Source organism: Ambystoma mexicanum, chromosome 8 (assembly GCF_040938575.1).
Source record: "Ambystoma mexicanum isolate Mex_15411 chromosome 8, UKY_AmexF1_1, whole genome shotgun sequence".
Taxonomy (NCBI): Eukaryota; Metazoa; Chordata; class Amphibia; order Caudata; family Ambystomatidae; genus Ambystoma; species Ambystoma mexicanum.
Window position 1 is genome coordinate 734,585,453 of NC_090929.1, and position 19,699 is coordinate 734,605,151.

Sequence of the window (19,699 nt, forward strand, 5' to 3'; positions counted from 1 at the left end):
ATAACGGTCTTACTAGGCCTAGCGACATTCGGATCGTGCAAGTGCAGTGTCAGGAAGTACAACGGACAGATCAGGATGGGAGGGTCGGGATAGGAAGAGGGTGAAGGGAGAAGTGCGGGTGGGAGGAGGCCCAAGCGGCTGGGCAAGTGCTAAAGGGTGCCCAGAATAAGCAGAAGAAGCTTCTTTAAGACTGTTAATTCTGATAATACAAGGTTGCATTTAAAACCTGATGATGATCCCTCATCTGCTCCGAGGGTGCTAATGATCATAGGCGTTACAATTTGGGCATGGGCACAGGGGAAAGCAACAGACAGCTGCATCTTATGTTTTGTTTACATGGCCAGCCACTCATCTCGGTTATCTATAGGTGGTGGTGAGGTGCCAGTCCTCGGCTGTCATAAGTGTCAGCATCCCCAGCTCCATTTCTGGTGAGGGGCAGCATTCTTCATTCTGAGCTGAAAGGTCTTCCACCACATCAGTGTTCAATAATAGACAGTTTGTGACTTTATCAATATCGGGGCCGTCAGCACACTTCACTACAGCGTCATTTTCATGGTGCTTTTCAGTGGGGTACTTATGATATTTTATTTGTATCGCACTCGTACACAAGTGTTTCAGAGCGCGACAAGGCAAGGGAGGGGAACAGGGGGGAACAAAACAACGATCTTACTAGGCCCAGTGACATTGAGAATATGCAAGTGCATGAGAAATGCTGCATTAATAAGGGCGGGTGCCATTAATTTGTGATCACCTGGGCTCTCCTTACACGGGCGGAAGAGGTCCCCGGGCACAGCACTGCGGGTGTAAGTGCTGGATATGAGGGTTTCTAACCCTCTGGTCACTAAGCAAAGGCTGAGTGGGGTATGGATGTCACTCTGACTACTATCCTTTCTGCTGCATTTGCTGTTTTGTTACTGAGTGTGTTGGCCTCTACCTTGTTAATAAGTTTGGCATACATGGGGTTGAGCTCACACCCAGGGAAATGATTGATCTCATTTATGAGTATATAAGCCTCTCCTCTGAAATTGACAAGGCTACGAGGCTATGCAGCAGTGCTGCAGGAATCAGCGAGAAGACCAGCTGGGAGAAGCAGAACTGGCATTTTTTGTTTCAAGGTTAATATTTTCAGTTTTGTTTTACCGAACACGGGGGAGCTCAGTGTTGGAGGGCAATCTGAGCCAGCCTCTGCCACCAGGACCAACACTACTGCCATGCCAAGATTGTGGGGGAGAATGTTTTGGATGGGGTTTGTTTTCAAAGCAATTAACAGATAACAGCCATTCAGTTCAAAGGTCAGAATGGCACAGCTTCTCACCTGGAGGTTGTTACAGTAAGTGATCTTCTCCACTCGATACAGTGTGACTGTCCTAGCGGGCGGGCCAGTCACACTGTATCGAGTGGAGAAGATCACTCGAGTGGGTCTGTGTCCATTTGTAGTTAGGGGGAGTGGCCAGTAGCACAGAGCATGAAACAGCAGCTGAGAACCTCGCAGGGAGTCATGGAGCACAATACCTGCCCCCTTGTCCCACAGGCTTCAGACAATTTGCTTACCAGCTATTTACCCTCTAAGGAGGAGGCAAGGCTACAAGGACATTGTGTTTTTACATCACAAGAGCAAACCTCTTCAGACTGGAAAACCAGCTTTTTGTAGGCTACACCAACCTGAAGACAGGCAAGGGAGTGACAAAATAAACCCCCTCAAGATGGATTGTGTTGCGTCTCTGAATGCTATTCTAGAGATGGAAAGGTTAAGATCGCTTTCACCCAGAGTCGGGTCTGCTACATCGGCATTCTCAAGTGGTTTCCCTGTAAAGGATATTTGTCAGGCTGTAACTTAGGCTTCCCTACATACGGTTGCAAAACACTATTGCCTGAATACTTTGTCAGGTCAGGATGTTTGTTTTGGCAGAGCTGTCCTACAAAACACACATAGTTGATAGCGGCAGAGTTCTTTCCTCCTGCCTCCTACATCCTATTACTGCAATGTGAGTCTATGTAAGATGAGCAATCCATGGGGGGACTCGGTCCATTAGAAAAACAAATGACTTGCCTCCGGTAATGTTGTTTCTGATACAGCTGTTCCCTCCACAGATTCCTCATCACCCTCTCATCCTTCCTTGCAATCCTGATGTTATCTCCTTCAACGGTACAAGGCGCCTCCTAATCTTCGTGATTGGAGATATGCCTCAGCACAGAGAAAAAATGAAAACTGAGACCACGGGCATAGTGCGTGTTATTTGTACCAATATCGTGGTCCCTCGATGCCAAAGCCACACAGCACCCTCCACTGTGAAAGGTTTCTGAGTGTGTGTGTGGGAGAAACATCCATCAGAAAGAACATTACTGAACAGAAGTAATTTGTTCATTTTTATACATTCTACCTTACTTGTATTATTAAGGACTGGTCTGCATGTGCTTAACTGTACCCTTTCATGCCCTCCTAAGGCTAAGCCTTGCTGTTCAGTCACACTACCCAGATAGGTTGTCTATACATTAGTGTTTGTCCCTGTTGATCAGAGTAGGGTGACTGCTCAGAATCTGTCTACAGGGCTGATTCTGAAAATCCATCTTAACATGGGTTGATGAATGAGCCCATGCCCGAAAAACAAACATTTTAGCTTTGCCCTGTGGTCCACAGAGACACATGGATGGCCCAATGAAAAAGACTCAAGGAACTGGGCTCAGAATCTAAATGCTTTAGAACTCAAATAGGTACGGTATAGGTGCATTAAGCTACTAATGCAGTAAATGTGGCTACAATGCTGGTGTGGCCAAAATTAAATCTCAGCTGTCTCCAATGTATTCCTTAACCCACTTTCAGGTGATTGAATCAAACTGGGGATCAATATTGTGTGCTTTAAAAGCACCCTTGCAGTCATATGGGCTACAAGTATCAAAAAGTGTTGCATTGACTTATGTAGAAGACCCCCTTGCCACAAAAGAAAAGGCAAACAAATTACCCAACAGAAAGTTTGAGGCCCAGAAAGTTGGGAAAATGAAGTTCTGTCCTCTTAATTCCCCTTTGCTGTTGGCATGTCTGCCTTGGCCATTTAGGGGTTACTCTCAGGGACCATGTCCTCCACAATCACTGTCCTTCTTCCTCCCTGCTGAGGGTACAATTTCCCTCCCTTCTGTCGTGTATTGTATTTAGCAGTCACACCCGGCTAGTAAGAAGTCTGCCATTTAACTGAACTCAGCTCATAGAAAAGTCTAGCATTCTACTAAAGCAACAGAAAATGCTATTTTATCATCCCAACTCACTTTCAGTCATTTATTTACAACCCTTACACCTGATGGCTTACTCTCAGGTTCTGCAACTGTTCCACATTACTTCTCGTTGTCGCTCCCTAATGCACGCATAGAGATTGGAGAGAGAGAGAGAGAGACAGCCGTCACTCAGAGTTTGAATGTAGTATGAATGCCGATTGCCTGTGTTCCTGCATAAAAGGCAACGGTCTGGATGCTGAAGCCTGAGTCAACCACTAGAAGATCCATTCCACAGAAGAAGAAAGAAGTACGCCTGCATCTACCTCCAGCGACTGTCAAGCCGACTGACTGACCGCAGCAACTGCAGCCCTTTCTTCTGTGTGACAGTGAAGATCCAGACTGGACAACTTCCTCCATTGGACTTATCACCCAACCAGTCTCGAAACCAGCAGCAGTTTCAGTGATCCATGACGAGCTGCGACCTTCCAAGCCTGCAATATCCGAATACCCTGGACCTCTGGTACTGCTGTGGTACATTGTCTCATTAAGCACGTGGGCATCTATCTGAGCCTACAGAGACTCCATCCTGATCATAGAAGTCCCCTCAGCTGAGTCCTTTACTGAGAGAAGGAAGAAAGTCTGCTGGGTGACAACCGTCGCTGCTACAAAGCCTGTGTCGAGCCTCTGCAACAAGGTTCCATGTAGATCGTCTGCTGGGCATCCCTGTGACCTAGTCTTATCACCAAAAGTTCCTCTTTCAGCCACCAAGGCCTGAAACCCAAACCGGTGCTGCTGTCATCTTACCTTGGGGGCCCACCAGTGACATTGCTGTTCTTCATCGAAGAAGATACTGTCTAACTTACTGTAATGAATACAATGAGATCATTACTGGTTTTCCGGCGGTGACCTCCCCCCATGTGGGCAGGGGACGGCAGCCAGCCGCTACCTGATCATGACCGTGGGGACGGTTATATGAGGGAAGATCACATTGGGTGGGGAACCACCTCTGGGCGGCATATGTGGTATCAGAGGATGAGACATGGTATCCCCCATTCCACTTGCAGGATGAATCTCCCATACAAAACACCTTGATGCCCTATTGTGATTCTTTCTCTGCTCCCTCAAAGAAGAGTGCTGAATTTATCTGAAACCCATCCACTTGCAGGATGAATCTCCAATACAAAACACCTTGATGCCCTATTGTGAGGGGCATTCCAACACTGACTTGCCTTCAGAACATTATAAAGCCATTCCTCCAATGTTTTCATGCAAGTTTGTTAAAAGGAACTACGGTTCTCAGAAACACCTTCATACTGTGACTAGGAATGGAGGAATACAGAGCAGAAGGCGCACAAAGCACAGGTATCACTCTAGTTGGTGGGAGCGCATGCCCATGTGCCCAGGACATTTAAATCAAAATCACAAGAAGAAATGTCAAACTGCTGGTGGGAGCAGGCTACTGCTCTTCGTGTCACTGAGGAGCTGAGAGAAGGACGTTGGAGGCAACCGGCTCAGATATTGACCAGAGAAAGGCTATGTGAAGAAGATTCCATGCGGGAACGCCAGAAGCAAGTAATAAGCTCTTGGGTGTTTGCTGGTGCAAAGAAGCAACAGGACACTTACCGGAGAACCACAAGCTGAAAAGAAACCCTACCAGAACCATGGGAAGCAGGGAAGCCGAAAGCCGAACAGCGCGAAGAAGAAGGCATCCGGCGACTGTCATCGACGGGCTACATACAGACTGGTAAACACTACGAAGAGCCAACACTAGGAAGAAGGGAACATTAGGGCCTATTGGCGAGCATGCTGCATGTTAAAAGTTGAACAGTCCAAAATGGATAAAGAAAGGAAACAGTTTAAAACTGAAAGTGAGAAAGTAAAAGTACATTTTCCACAGAAGGGAATATTTGAATTTTGCCCCTATGTACAGAGAATAAGAGACAGTAACAAGTTAGTATTTACCGGACAATGTGGATTAGCCAATAGCGCTAAGGTGGTGAACTAGCAATATTGGAAGTGTGAGCCAAACACTAACAAAGCAATTCACCATGTACAAAAGGAATTAGCTAAAAGGGCTAATGTGGTGAATTATCAAACGTGTAGTTGCAGAGACAGGCAAGTACAAGAGGGTGAAAACAAGAAGCCCTGGCAGGAAAGTATACCAGGTATCCTGCCAACCCAAGGGCCAAAGATGATAATACATGACTTTGGTATTGATCAAGAGGCAAGACCAGAACTGGTTTTTACAAGAAACAGTAAAGAAGAATTCGGGGGAAGGGAGACACCCTCTGTATTAAGGAGCAATATCCTTGAGAGACGTTTTGTTGGAGTTATTTATTCCTTTTCCCATTTGAACATGTTTGAAACACTGAAGACCAAAGACATTATCCTTTGCTCCTTAAGATTTATATCCTTAGAATGTGAGGGTCAGAATAGCACTTTGGACACAGGATGGTTTGGTATACATTCTGACACTCACAAATCATTAGTTCTGAGTTTCGGTAGGGAAACACCTCTAGCACGGTGACAGCAAAGCATTTTCCCAACCCCTTTATTTATCAATAAAGGTCTTTAGCCAAACCATCTCTATCTTTTGTCCGAGTGTCATTCCTGACGCCTCACAGTGCTTACTTAGGTAGATTTTGTGTTGCTGTTTTCTCCTCCAGAGCTTTTTTGAGTCACGTCGGGATGGACGACCCAAACATGTTCTCCAGTGCCTTAGGACATCCATCCTAGAGGCTGAAATCCTTCATGTGGCCTATCTAGCCCTTCTGAACTCTTGGAATCCAATTTAATTTCTTACTTGCTACGAAAAGCCCCATCTGTGAATTTGACAACTTTGACAGTGTCTGCCTTCCTTTGTTCTGCCACCCACAGGTCACTAGTCCCCCAGTGCCTTCATCTGACTTTTGAGACTCTTTCCCCAGATAGGGTTGCACTTCTAAAGTTTAGGCCTACGCAAAGTAATTTAACTTACCAGTATTGTTATTTGATAAATGTTGGTAGATGATTTGCTAACCTAAAGCCTTCTCTTAATACTTGCCTGTTTCTCATTAAAGGGTCTACTATTGAAGTGAGTATTGCGACAGTAAATGTCCTACTGTATATATGTGTGAAACTTTCTGTACTTTCCTGCTTTGCATTTTGTGTTTAACACTGCCTTAGTGTATATAATAAATAATCCTATTCTTATATAACTACAGTGTATGTTTCCTTGACTATAAGTGTATTCAGGTCTTTGGACTCAACTACAGCCCTACTGCCTTCTAGACTAAGCCTGACCGTAGCTACCAAATCTTTTGGGTAGTTCAAGCCAGACCACAGATCTGTAGCCCTGTACATCTAAGAGCGAGTCTTCTACAGTCCTACTTATACAGGTGGACTCTAGGAACACTCCCTAGCAATATGTTGAAGGTAACCAGTGGTTCAGACCACTATCCTGCTTCGGGAATCTCTCTGATTTACTGGTTTGGGGTTACAACCGTGATCTGGATTTGTGTGCATGTTGGGCACTACTGTAGCCTTTAAAAAGAGGGCGATTGTTCACTCTTAACATAGAGTATGGGAATTGGAGAGAAATCTTTGGGGGGTTCGCCTGGCCTCACCTTTGGGGTTGAGATCACATAACTGGTGATGTGATTGCCCCAGCACCTCGGTCTCTTTATCACCACTGGCAAACCATGTTACTGGGATTTCATCACAGACTGCACAGACTGGCCACTAGTCAAATTGAAAAATGTTTTTTTTTTTCCATTGTTGAATTAGAATTTCTTTTTCTTAAAAGCCCCCAGAGGGGGGCAACACCAGGGATTTTAGTTAAAAACATCAATAGTTCACAAAATGTACCGGTGAAATGATTCAATGTTGTTCCATTTAAAAAAAACATTTACATTTTAGCACAAAGGGTTGTAAGCATCAATGCTTTGTTACAATGTTTATTCTTTAATTTAAATAAGTGAAATTGATGAAAATGTTGGATTATGTTTAGACTGAAAGACCTACCCAGGCAAAATTGTCAACCGCAGCTGGATTATTTGGAGATGAAGAGGAAGATGATCTTTTTTCAACAACTAAACCAAAACATCCTCCGGTATGTATTTCTTTCCCAAGTTAACCTTTGCATTTCTCTATTTTGCCATTGCTCTGGGGCTGTTTTGTTCTTCTAAAGGTTTCATAATGAAAGTATAGGAGAATTTCTATAAACAGTAGCTAAAATGCATTTTCTTTGTGGTTTCATTTGTTTTTGCTGAAGATTGAATGACTTCTGTTCAATGTCTAATGCACAATGTCAAATAAGTTACTAAATGCACATCCCATATTTATTAGTGGTTTACTATGCATGTCTGTTGGCCAAAGAGTGCCATGTGCAAGCACAAACTTTTTTTTTTAAAACTCTTTATTGGGTTTTAGATAAAATCACAAACAGACAAACTAACACATCATAAACAAACATAAACAAAACAAAGCTGGCTGTCGGCCCCAAGCGCGGGTATTCCTCCGCCTGTTCAGTCTTCGAGTAAGCAAGGAATCTCTTTGCTTTAAGCTGTCTCTTTCCCTGTAGTGGTTTTGAAAGTGTCTTAGTTCATGGCCATCCATGCTTGGAGGTCTGCCTTGTATTTTCCCTTTACTGCTCCTCCTCCCCTCCTGGCTCTTCCTCTCCGCTCTCCTCCCTATTTTCGAATAAGCTCTGCATCTATGAGTTCCATGCCGTTATTTTTTGTCCTGTTTCCCCTTCACCTTTCTGTACCACCCTCATCCACACCGCCGTTTCAGTCATCGCCCATTTCTGAAAATCTGCCCACCATGAGTCTATCCTCGGGCCCTCTCTCGATTTCCATGCCATGGCTATCCGATGTTTAGCTAGTATGCATATCAAGTCTTTCATTTTTGTGAGGTGCAACCTATTCTTGCCTCCTCTTGGGAAGAGGCCCAACAGGTACATTTCAGGGTTTCCTGTTTGTATTTGGAGTCCACTTCCCGCCACTTTGCTTCTGATTCCATCCCAAAAGACCTGTATCACTGGGCAGGTCCAGAAAATGTGTATCATGTCCGCTTCCTCTTCCGGGCAGCGGGGGCATGTGCAGGGATCTCCCAGCTTCATCCTATTCATTCTCTTAGGTGTGATGTACGCCCTATGTGTAGTATATAATTGTGCTTGCTTGAACCTTGCATTCCTTGATACTTTTTTAGGGTATCTTAGTGCCCTAGTCCATTCATGATCACTGATGGGTCTTCTTGTCTTGTCCTCCCATCTCCCTCTTGTTTGTAGGACTTGTGAATTCTTGGATTTTAGCAACTGTTCGTATAGCCTGGAGGTTGTGTGTCCCCCTTCCGAAATATCATACCATGCATCTAGTTCTCCTCCTGTGTCCTCTTGTTCTGGCCACTCCGGCCACCTCCTCTTGATTGTCAGCATCATTCTATTATATAAGAGGAATTGGCCTTCATGTATGTCATATTCTTCCACCATATCGTGGAACTTCGGCCATTGTTCTTCCCTCCTCCAATCTCCTATTTGCACTACTCCTTTGGCTTCCCAGTGGGATCTATACATTGCAAGTATATTTGTGTCCTTGCCTATTATTCCCGCTAGTGGAATCTGCGGCGAACAAGGGTCTTGGGTCCCCTGGAGTCTCCACGCCCTCGACCAGAGCTCTGTTGCTAACCTAAGCATTTTGGGTAGGGTCTTGAGCAGAGGTTTGTCTATCCATGGGATTTCCCGTAGGTAAAAGGATCTCAGTGCTGGTTGGAAGAGTATTTTGTCTATTGATTCATCTTCTCCCAGCCATTTAACTATGTATTGCAGTTGCCCTGCCAGGTAATATCTTTCGAAGTCCGGTACTCTAATGCCCCCCTCCTCGTGGTCCCTCTGCAATGTTGTCATGGCAATTTTACACCTCCCCTCACCCCATAGGAATCTCCGTGTTATTGTGTTCAACTTCATGAAGAAAGATCTGGGTATGGCATGGGGAATGTTCGTGAAATAGTATAATAGCTGTTGGGAGTACTACCATCTTCAGGATGGCCGCTCTCCCCATCATCCCCAATGGGAGTGTCTCCCAGAAACTCATGGCCTTTTGTATTCTATCTAGGGCTGCCTGTGTGTTGTATTCGTGTGACTCTGCAGTGTTGTGGTGTATCTCTATTCCCAGATATCGGAAGGAGCCCTGAGCCCATGTGTTAGGAAAGATTTCGTAATTGTAGGTAATTTTCCTTCCATGTGGCAACCCCTAAAACTTTTTGCTGTTGTTTTACACCTTGTTCTCGACTTTACCAGAGAAGTGCATCCTTCTGCCGCACTCCTCTGGGCTTTCGCTCCTTTCTTACGGGGAAACTGACATGCCCTTAAGACAGTCAGTACCGGGAAACGCTGTTTTCCGTAGTTTCTTTTATCATGTTGCGGCTTTCGTGCAACATGACACAAGAGGGCACTGTAAGCTAAATTACAGCTCTCTTGGGTCTCTAGCCTTCTACAGGCCCTAGATACTCTTTTAGGATTGTAACTGATCGGTGCAAGTGATTCATGGACGGGAATGGTGGCAGCGATCGTTTCTTGTGTTTTGAGCTCCTTTTGGCGTTCTAAGCGCGTTTCTCGCGCTTAACCCAAAATGGTGGCCTGGCTCCCAAAATGGCCAGACCACGAGGCTCCTTTGTCCGTTCCGCTGACCGTCTTGCTCCCTTCACCTTCCCCAGGTCGAGCCGACCTGGGGCCTTCCTTATTTGGGCATGTACGTTCCCGCGAAACACGGATGCTTTCGCGGGCTTCTACATGTCTTGTGTGTGCCTCCAGGATGTGGGCTGGGATGTCTGGTCCCAATACACATCCTGGGTGCCAGAGAGTCTAGGGTGGTGTGAATGCCTGGGACCACCGTGGTCCGTGATTGGTCCACGAATGGTGTGAGTGTTGATGAGCGGATCTCCCATTGGGTGTCCTCCGTTTTGGCGCGAAGGGAACCGTGGATAAGAGGGGGCTGGAAACACCACTACCATGTCGATCTCCTGAGTTCTCACAAACGGTGGAATACAGGAGCCAAGTATCCTGCAACCAAGAGGCTGAACCGAGGAATCGCTGGTGACCCGCTGAAGGACTGCTCCTCTGCACTGCTGTCGCCTTGTGAAACCCTTTTCACCTTTGATCGAACCAGAAGGCCTGTACTGGTACTTCGACCCTTGGAATAGCGGGAACAGCTATTCTCGGCATCTTCACCATCTCCTGCTAGTAAGCCTTCGGAAGCGTCTCTGGGCCATCCAGCTGACTGACCAGCCTACACAGGAGTCTTGCTCTGTAACCGCTGCCAGGTTGTGTAGTATTTCGAGTCCTTGTCACTCTCACACGCTTCATACACTTGGCGTTCCCAGGTCTGAAGTGAGTAGTGTACATTTGGCTCAGATACACACGGCCGCTCTGTTGCCCTGCTGTGGTAACAAACTGTGCGGGTTTCTTCGATTGGGACGTCTTTTACTCAACTCTGCTGCTGCAGACTCAACACGACGACGAGACGTTCCCTGCTCTTCTGAACCTGCCAGCGACTGAAACTGACGCGGAGAAGCCTGGGTCTGCTTGCATCGGGGACCGGTGAGTAGCATAGCTAGGAACTGGTCGCCCTCCTGCAGGAGCCCATCGCTTTTCCCCGCTGTGTCAAAACAGCACCCTTTTCCGTACTCGCGCTCTGCTTCTGCCCACAGTGGAGGCTGCGCTTGAGTCGCGGAACTTGTTCTTCTTCATTTGTGCACTAAACTGAACTGCCTGATTTCCCTCGAAGAGACTCCCCTTTTGCCCGTTGGCACCAGCGTGTGCAGGTACTTTTGAGCACAAGGCTCCACTCTTCGCAGGGCTCGGACTTCCTTTTAGTTAGGTGCCTCTGAAGGCGGACTGGGTCTAAGCATTATTTCGCACTGACTGTTTTCCTTCCCTTTTAGGTGGACTACCCATTTCGTGCATCTAACGCTTGAGACTTGTTGTATTTGTATGTATATTGTATTGGTATGGTATGTGTTGGTTTACTAGAGTTGTATTGTGATTTCTCGCTACGGTCATTGTTTTAAAGGCCTTGGAATAAATGTGCATATATTTTTAATATAACACCTGTTTGGAGTAGTTTGTAAGTGTCCTTGCTTTGTGTGCTCATTGCGGGCTTTCAGTTACCCTCACCCCGCTTGAGACCTAGTCTTGACCGCCGCGATCGCTATCTTGATTGGTCTGGCTCGTCCAGGGGTTACCCTGTTCCAAGTAATTAGGTTGGCCTTCTGAACTTCTGCGCCACCAGGACAGAGTTCAGAAATCCGTCTTAACACCATGCTAGCCCCATATCTGGGAGTCTGTCTCGGGGGACCTGTTTTAAGTCAGCCAAGGGGAATAAGACCGATTTCTCTCTATTGATGGCTATCCCTGAGAGTCTGGCGTATGCGTCCACCGCCTCCAGTAAGCAGGCTAGGTTTGCGCGCAGATTTTCGACAAAAAGAAGGATGTCATCCGCGTACAGCGAGATGTGATGGACCACCCTGTCTGTCTATCCCTGTGTCCCCATACTCTGCCCGGAGGAAGACCGCCCACGGCTCCAAAGCCAGTATGTACAACATCGGTGACAGTTGGCAGCCTTGTTTGGTTCCTCTGTATATCTTCCAAGCTTTTGAAATATGCCTTCCCGTTTTTACTCTCGCTCTAGGGTCCCTGTACAGCAGTCTAATCTATCTGAGAAATCCCTTCCCCAAACCAAAGTGGGTGAGGACGCTCAGCAACCACTTCCAGCTCACAGAATCAAAGGGCTTAACGGCGTCTAATGACACTTCTGCGCATTCCCCTTGTCTCTGATTCGTCTGCTCTATAACATAGTGTAATCTGCGGAGGTTCCATGACGTGTTACGCCCTGAGACGTAGCCCGTTTGGTCTGAGTGGATCAACGTGGATATAACCGATTTCAGACGGTTCGCTAGAACCGTTGTAAGTATTTTGATGTCCTGATTGATGAGGGAGATCGGCCTATGTGACGTGCATTCTACTGGGGATTTCCCTGGTTTAAGGATCGGGACTATTATTGTTTCCGACATGATATTTGGCAATTGTGCTTCCTCGTATGCCTCCTGATATGTTTCTAGCAGTTTTGGGGCAATGGTACTTTTATATGTCTTATAGAACTCCCCCGGGAGCCCATCCGGTCCCGGGGTTTTACCCGAGGGGAGCTCAGAGATCACCATTTCAGTTTCCTCTACAGTAATTGGGGCGGCCAATAGTTGGGCCTGGTCTGCCGTTAGCTTTGGTAACCTAATCTCTGCTAGGGCGTCTGGGATGTCTTCCGGCTCCACTTCCGGATTAGGGGCATAAAGCCCCTCATAGAAGCCGGCAAATAGGTTATTTATATCCTCCTGATTCCTAACCTCTGTTCCTGTATCATTATTTAATACTGCTATGGGGTCCCTCTTGTTTTTTCTGTTTAGTGAGCCACGCTAGTAGTCTACTGCATGCAATATCTAAGTATTTCCCAAAATTCAGCTTCCCCAGTTTCTCCCAGAGTACTATGCATCTCGTTCTTAGCTCCAGTAGTTCCCTGGGTTCCCAGCCCGTCCTTTCTGCCCTTCTTTCCTCTGTTTTAACCTCCCTTTCTATTTCGTCCAGTTCAGCCATGATTGCACCCTTCAACCCTGCCGTTTTCCCAATTGCCGCCCCTTTTATCACTACTTTGAAAGCGTCCCAGAGCATGGCATTACTCTCCATGCTCCCCTCGTTTTGTTCAAAATAGTCTTCTATCACCTCCTGCAGATATGCCTCGAATTCGCCCTCTCCTAGTGCTTCTGCTCGGAGGCGCCATCTTGGTTTTGGGGTTTTCCTGTAGGTGTGTGTCCATGTTGCTAGTATCGGGGTGTGATCTGAAAGTGTACGTGCTTTAATGTCGATTCCTGTGAATTCTATCAGAGAGTCAGCGCCCGTGAATAGGTAATCTATTCGTGTAAATACCCTGTGGGGTGCGCTGTAATGTGTGTACCCTCTCCTGTCTCCATGTACCTGCCTCCAGACGTCCACCAACTGCAGTCGTGTGAGGGTCTTTTGGAGCTCCCTGGCAGGGGGTGCTGGCTTCCTGTGCTTGTCATCCGACCTGTCGAGAAGCGGGTTCAAGATGCAGGTAAAGTCTCTGGCCCAGATGAACGTGGCTCCCCTATACTGAGCCAGTTTGGGCGCTAAATTCCTGAAGAAAACAGTGGCGTCGTGGTTTGGGGCGTAGGTGTTGATCAAACATATTTCCCTGCTTTCAAGCATCCCGTGCACCAGCACCATTCTCCCCTCCTACTCACTTTCCTGCTTTATTAGCTGGAACGGTACTCCCGGTGCAATCCATATTAATGCTCCCCTTGCATAGTTCGAGTATGTCGTGCTGTATACTTGTCCTCCCCATTTCTTGTTCACCCTGCCCTGTTTATCTGCTGTCAGATGGGTCTATTGTAGCATTGCTATCTTGACTTTAATTCTGTTCAGCCAGGTGTACACCCTGAGGCTTTTGACATAAGCATTGAGTCCTCGCACCTTCCAGGTTGCTGTAGTTATCTCGTCAGGGCCCATATTTGTATTGTTTGCTCTGGCTCTGTTGTCCCAAAGCCTTCCATTCGTGTCTTTCCCTGTTTCTTCTCTTTCCGTTCGGTCCTCGGGGCGTGCTCTTTTCCCCATGTCCTTTTTGCCTCTGCGCTTGGGGTGATTTCCTTGGTTACGTTGTGGCCTGTCGACCTGATACCCGCTCATTCGAGCTGTTCCATGTACATATACATTGTTCCTTCCTCCCTTGATGCCTGCAGCCAACCAACAAATAAACCATAACTTTCAAACTAACGCCCAGCCACCCTCCCCCTGCTCGGGCCTCGCCGCTTCTCTTGCTCTGTCCCCGGAAGAGGGACTGGCTCGCCGCAGCGTGATGCCTCCAAACTGGCATCCGAACTTGTAGAGCTTTCTTTATTGGGGGGTGGTTTTCCTGTGCCATCCCAGCTGGGTTAGAGCGAGTCGCTCCTTCGTGCTATACATCTGGCCTGGTCAAATCACCTTGACGTCTTATTCCTGGGGGTCGGTGCTCCTTTTCACCGGGGCTGATTCTCATTATTGTCTCATTATTGTTCAAGTTTCTCCGTCCCTGCTGGGGGTGGCCCTGCTGGGTCCATCCATATGTGGGCTTCTTCAGTTGAGTCGAAGAACCATGATTTCCCTTGGTGTAGTACCTTCAGTTTGGCAGGACATAAGAGCATGTATCGCACTCCTGCCATCCTGAGACGCTCTTTGGTTGGACCAAATCTCGCTCTTTGTTTCTGGACAATGGCCGTATAGTCAGCGTAGATAGTGATCGTCGAGGAGTTCCTTATAATCTCTCCCCCCTTCTCTTGAGAATGATAGTATCTTCTCCCTATCCCTAAAGTTCATGATCTTAGCGATCATCGCTCTTGGGGGGGCACCTGGCCGTGGTCTTTTGGTCAATGCCGTGTGTGCCCTCTCAACCGCAAAGCCATGGGACAATGATCCGGCACCGATCTCTTGGAGCAGCATAGTTTCGACATATTCTGTAGGATCTCTGCCTTCTTCGCCCTCCGGAAGCCCGATTATGCGATTATTATTCCTTCATGCCCTTCCTTCCGCGTCCTCGGCCCTCTGTTCCAGGATCTTGATCTTCCGTACTGCTTCAGACATTTGTGTTTGTGTGGCCGCAACATCCCTGGTGTTTTGCTGCACTGGCTGTTCTGTTATTGTCACTCTTTCCGTCAAGTTTCTGGCGTCCTGCCGAAGAAAAGGCCAAAGTCTAACATGACAGTGTCCAGTTTGTTCTCTAAGGATGCCTTGAGGGCCCCTATTGCCACGTCCATTTTGGCTTCAAGGGATGTTTGCAGAGCGGCTATAGCTTCCAGGATCGGTCCTTCCGTAGTGTTTCCTGCTTGTTGTCCAGTAGCTGAGGAGGCCATTGCCGTAGTAGGCTGGGCAGGTTGCTTATTTCCCGGTGGTGTAGTGAATGTGTCTATGCTGGTTTGCTTTGCCTTCCCCTCCGTCTTTCGACTTGGCATTATATCGTCGGGGCTCACTTTGGTGCAGTCCGGCCTTCGGTTGGTCCGGATCCGACAGTGACCGGGGCCGTCGAATCCTGGATGTCCTGGGTCTAGTCCCCAGGCTGTGGGTAGTCGTGTGCCCCCACTATTGGTGAGTGTCCCTATCTGTGTGCACGGTTTCCCTTCCTGGGTCTCCAGCTGCTTCTCCGCTCCTCCGGGAGTTGCCTGTTTTCGGGCTAGCCGCTCCCCCTCCTTCCCGGGCTCCAAGCGCCGATTTGTTTCCGGGGAACTCCTCGCTTGTTGTGCGGATGCTCCGGCTTCTTGTCTGCCGAGTTAGAGTCCGCTCTCCCGGCCGTGTGTGCGCCTGCTGTGTCCCGCAGATTACAGGTCTATGCGGGTCCCCTTCCTACTGTGGCCTTTTCCTGCCTTGCGGCTGTGATACTTGCGGGAGGGCGATACGGTCCGTGCGCTGCCACGCTGTGTCAGCGTTGGGGCCCCCGGCGTGCTCTCTCCGCTCTCATCGCTGTAGTGTCTTTATGAGCGGCCGGGCTCGTTACTGGGTCGCCTGTGCTGATCGTCGATACCCACTCCGGCTGGCCCCTGATCAAGCTGGATGTTGTTTATCTCCGGGCTGCAGCTTCGCGCCTGTGGTTTCCTCGCTCACAAGGCTCTGGTGTTCTCACCGGCTGTTCAGCTACTCGCGCCTGCCATTTTGTTTCGCGCGGGCAGCTTCTGTTAGCCTTTTCTCTGCGATCCGACCTCCGATTTCCTTCGGGAGACTCAGCAAATGTTCTGCAGATATTCTGATGTCTATTCTGTCACTTTCAGATAAATCACCAACGTTTTGGTACCAGTTTGATCGGATCTTCTTCAGGATCTCGAAGGAGCTTCTCAGTCGTGCCTCCTACTGCATGGCCGCCAAGCCACACACCCGAGCACAAACTTATACCAAGAGTCACTGAAACAAGGAATGGGGCCTTTCTTTTTGGGTGTAACAAGTGCACCCCGTGCTCATTGCCATGCCCATATCGACTGTATGTTCTATATGTAAGTTTCATATTGGACAGATGTTTGTCAAGGAAAGTGGTGTGGTTTTAGGAGTGACTTTTTTTGGCATAGTTTTACTTTTTGTTCAGGACATTAAATATTCATTTCAGACCCAACCCGTCATTTACAATTGTCTACTATGGACCCATTTATCACATGCTTAGTTGATTTTACCAGACAAATAACCATTCTGAACTAGCCATCATACTTAAATATAGCTATCTGGGTCTAGAAGGCAAACTGAATAATTTCTTCTTTTTATGTTTAGAAAAGAGATACTGGATTTTGGGAGTCACCCTCCTCTGATTTTATAGCTTTTGCAATTTTTTGTCTTTGAACATGTCTATGCTGACTAACTTGCAGGCTGGGTCGCACACAGCTCATATCTGTGTTGCATGTTATTGGTTTGCAACATGTCATACATGGCAGCACACACTCCCAGATTCTGAAGGATGGCACAATGGTCTTTTTCACAAACAAAGAAATTAATCACTTTTCAGCAGGTTAGGTTGCAGGCAGGGTTCAGAAAATGGGTTTTCCTCTCTAAACCTCCCATGGGTCCATCCACCCTAACCAGGCTTCCCCCAGGTTTTCCGGTTCTCCAAAGTTCGCCAAACTAAATCGCGCATCCGAAACTGCTGTTTTAAAAAATGAATTATTTATGCATTTATATATGGGGGAGACCCCCGCCGACTCCCATACTCCGCTTGCATTATATTATTGGCCTAACCCACCGCCCACATATAAATGCGTTAAAAGGTGCGGTTTTCGAAACTGTCTTTCAATGGATTGCTTTTCTCCCGCAGATTCTGCATCGTGATAGCCATCATCCAGCTCTAGTGTTTGGAAACTTTTCGACAGGAGGCGTAGTGGACGTTGACTTGGCAGTCTATCCGTCTTGTCTGGCTCTCGATCATCTGCTCCGTAAAGAGACATCAGGCATTGTATATATAGCACATCACTGCGCCCCATGCTTAAGTTCCTTTTTTCCTAATCTTGCACGCTGCATCGGGAACACAACTCGAGTTTACTCTGTCTTCTTGTACTGTGTGTACGTTTTTTCTTCAAAACCTCGACGCAATGCCATTTCACAGGGTTTCGGGCTTCAAGCAATGGTGCGATTGTGAGGCCAAAATGTATATGACTGACCCCCACGACATCTATATATGGTGTCTAGGTGTTAGTCACGACATGAAGGCCTGCGAGTCGTATGCAAAGATGCAGCCGAAATACCTACGTGAGAGGGCCAGGGAATTGGCCTTGGGCCGACTATGAGCCAAGTTTCGGGCGCGGATGCTCGTCCGGTCTTCGGAGGCCGAGACTGAGGAGCCCACTCCCAACAAGGGGAAGGAGTGACATTGCAAGAAAACCAAGAAATGGTCCCATTCCAGTAGCCATTCCACGTCTTCCTCGCGGAAACAGCACTAGCTCATCATTGGAACGAGGTATCCGCTCGGCAGGGCCGACCATTCAGGAAGATTGGAAAGTTTTAAAATTTCAATGTTAGTAATGTTTGAAAGGCAAAAGGCAAGCTACTGTAGGTGCGGATCCGGCCCCCAACCAGCAACCTTTAGCAGCAAAAGCGGTGCTCAGTGCTCCCGACCCCAAGCCAGCCACTCTGTCAACATCATCCACCTTGAAAACGTCTTCAAGCGTTGCGCCTTCCATGCCGAAATCACCAGAGGGCCGTAGGGCTGATGCCCATGATGCCCATCAGTTATCCAAGCATCCCTCGGTGCCGTAAGACCATCAGCATCGAAAGCTTTGGCTTAGAAACCTATTCTTAAGCCCTCACGCCGACAGGAGGCATCGGTTCATTTGTGCCGTTGTCGACATCGGGTTTCTTCGATTCGATGCATTCCATATTCGGCGTCAATGATCCCGAGGTCTCAGTCCCCCCTGTCTACATGGGAGCTGGAGGCGTCGATTGTTTTCGATGACCTGGCTGATTTATTGTCCCTAGCGCAGGATCTAAAAGATGCCAGTGGTCTGGATACTTCTCCAGGCCTTGAGTTGCAACAGAACCATCCCTATACTCATGCTAATATCAAGTTCAGGGATCTGGTTCACCCTTGGGTTGAAGACGTCCACCCCACCTCTTCAGGGGTATTCGCTCAGACATTTTTGATGAGGGTCCCACAGTCGAGCATAACATGCCATTCAACCCAGCCATTAAAGACCCTTTAACCTCCTTATGGCAGCACCATTGTACCATTCCCCCTGTGAGTGGCAATTGTACAGGGAAGTATAGCCCGGCAAGATGAGACCCTTCTTTCCTCGCCATACACCCTTCCCCGGAAACGGTTGGCTATACAGGCTGCCACTATTTACACCAGACCTGCAGCATCCACCTCTAATCTGCCTACGGACAGAGAGCGGAAGAAATCTGACGCACTGGCCAGAGAGGTGTTCACCTCTGGTTGCATGGCGCTCAAAACCACTAATGTAGCATGTGAATTTGCGCCAAATAGTCTTTGGCTTATGGAAGGCTCTAGAGCATGCTGCTGAATACATCCCTGCGGGTGCCATGCCGGACAGATTTTTACAGCTGATGGAGGATGGGAAGGAGGTAGCCAAGCAATCATTACAAATGGCCCTGGATGTAGCCGGCTGTGTTGGCAGAGCAATGGGTTCAGTAGTTGTAATGAGATGCCAAGCCTACCTTAAAACTTATGGCTTCCCTCCAAATGTTCAAAACAGGTTGCTGGGCATGCCCTTTGAAGGTGACGTGCTTTAAGGGTTCCCCCCGGGGAAGGTACCTTTTACAACCCAGTCGTCCCTGCCAGAGTAAAGGCAGAGCTTCCCGCCTGAAGATGCTTGACATCTTCGCCAAGGCGAAGGTGGCTCCGGGCCCTGTACCTGTGGCGCAGGCAGCAGCACTGCCAGATGGGCCGTCAATGGGTCCCACCGCGTCAAGGTCTCTCAGCGGCGTAAGCCCCGCCCTAGAGGGTTCCATGTGTTAATTCCGCCGCACCAATATTGTGATGCAAAAATATCGCCATATTTTTACAGCGAAATTCACACATGGACTCTGCAGGGGACACCCTCACAACCCCCGCTCCCACATAATATCCCCAACAAAAATATCGCCTATGGCGAACCAAACGGCCATATCTACGGTGATAATTTTGTTGGGGATATTATGTAGTGATAGCCCCTAGAGGTGTCGTCTTTGATGGTGCTGATCATCATGGTGGACTTTGTGGCAGTACTTCTCACTCCCCAGGGACGCTTTTGTCTAACATGTATGACATTTACGACGAGGTAGGCGATCAGGTCCCTTTTGTGCTAGAACCCATGTGTTCTGGGGAGGCGATACATTTCCAAAAGGAATTTTACAGGGCAGGTGAGGACGTGCTGGACTTGGCAGAGAACCTGCAAAGGAGCCAGCGGCCTAGACAATTACCCGAGTTGAACATCTAACTAGCTCGCACCT

At 47.9% G+C, this 19,699-nt stretch overlaps 1 protein-coding gene across 5 annotated transcripts in view; it reads left to right on the forward strand.

Annotated features, from left to right (window-relative positions):
* Positions 1 to 19,699, forward strand: part of WASHC2C (WASH complex subunit 2C) — a 2,476,852-nt gene that overhangs the window by 2,213,710 nt on the left and 243,443 nt on the right. For all 5 annotated transcript variants that reach the window (XM_069610545.1, XM_069610544.1, XM_069610547.1 and 2 more), the window contains one exon: positions 7,196 to 7,297. In XM_069610545.1, coding sequence (XP_069466646.1) covers positions 7,196 to 7,297 — 102 coding nt within the window. The remainder of the gene's footprint in view (positions 1 to 7,195; positions 7,298 to 19,699) is intronic.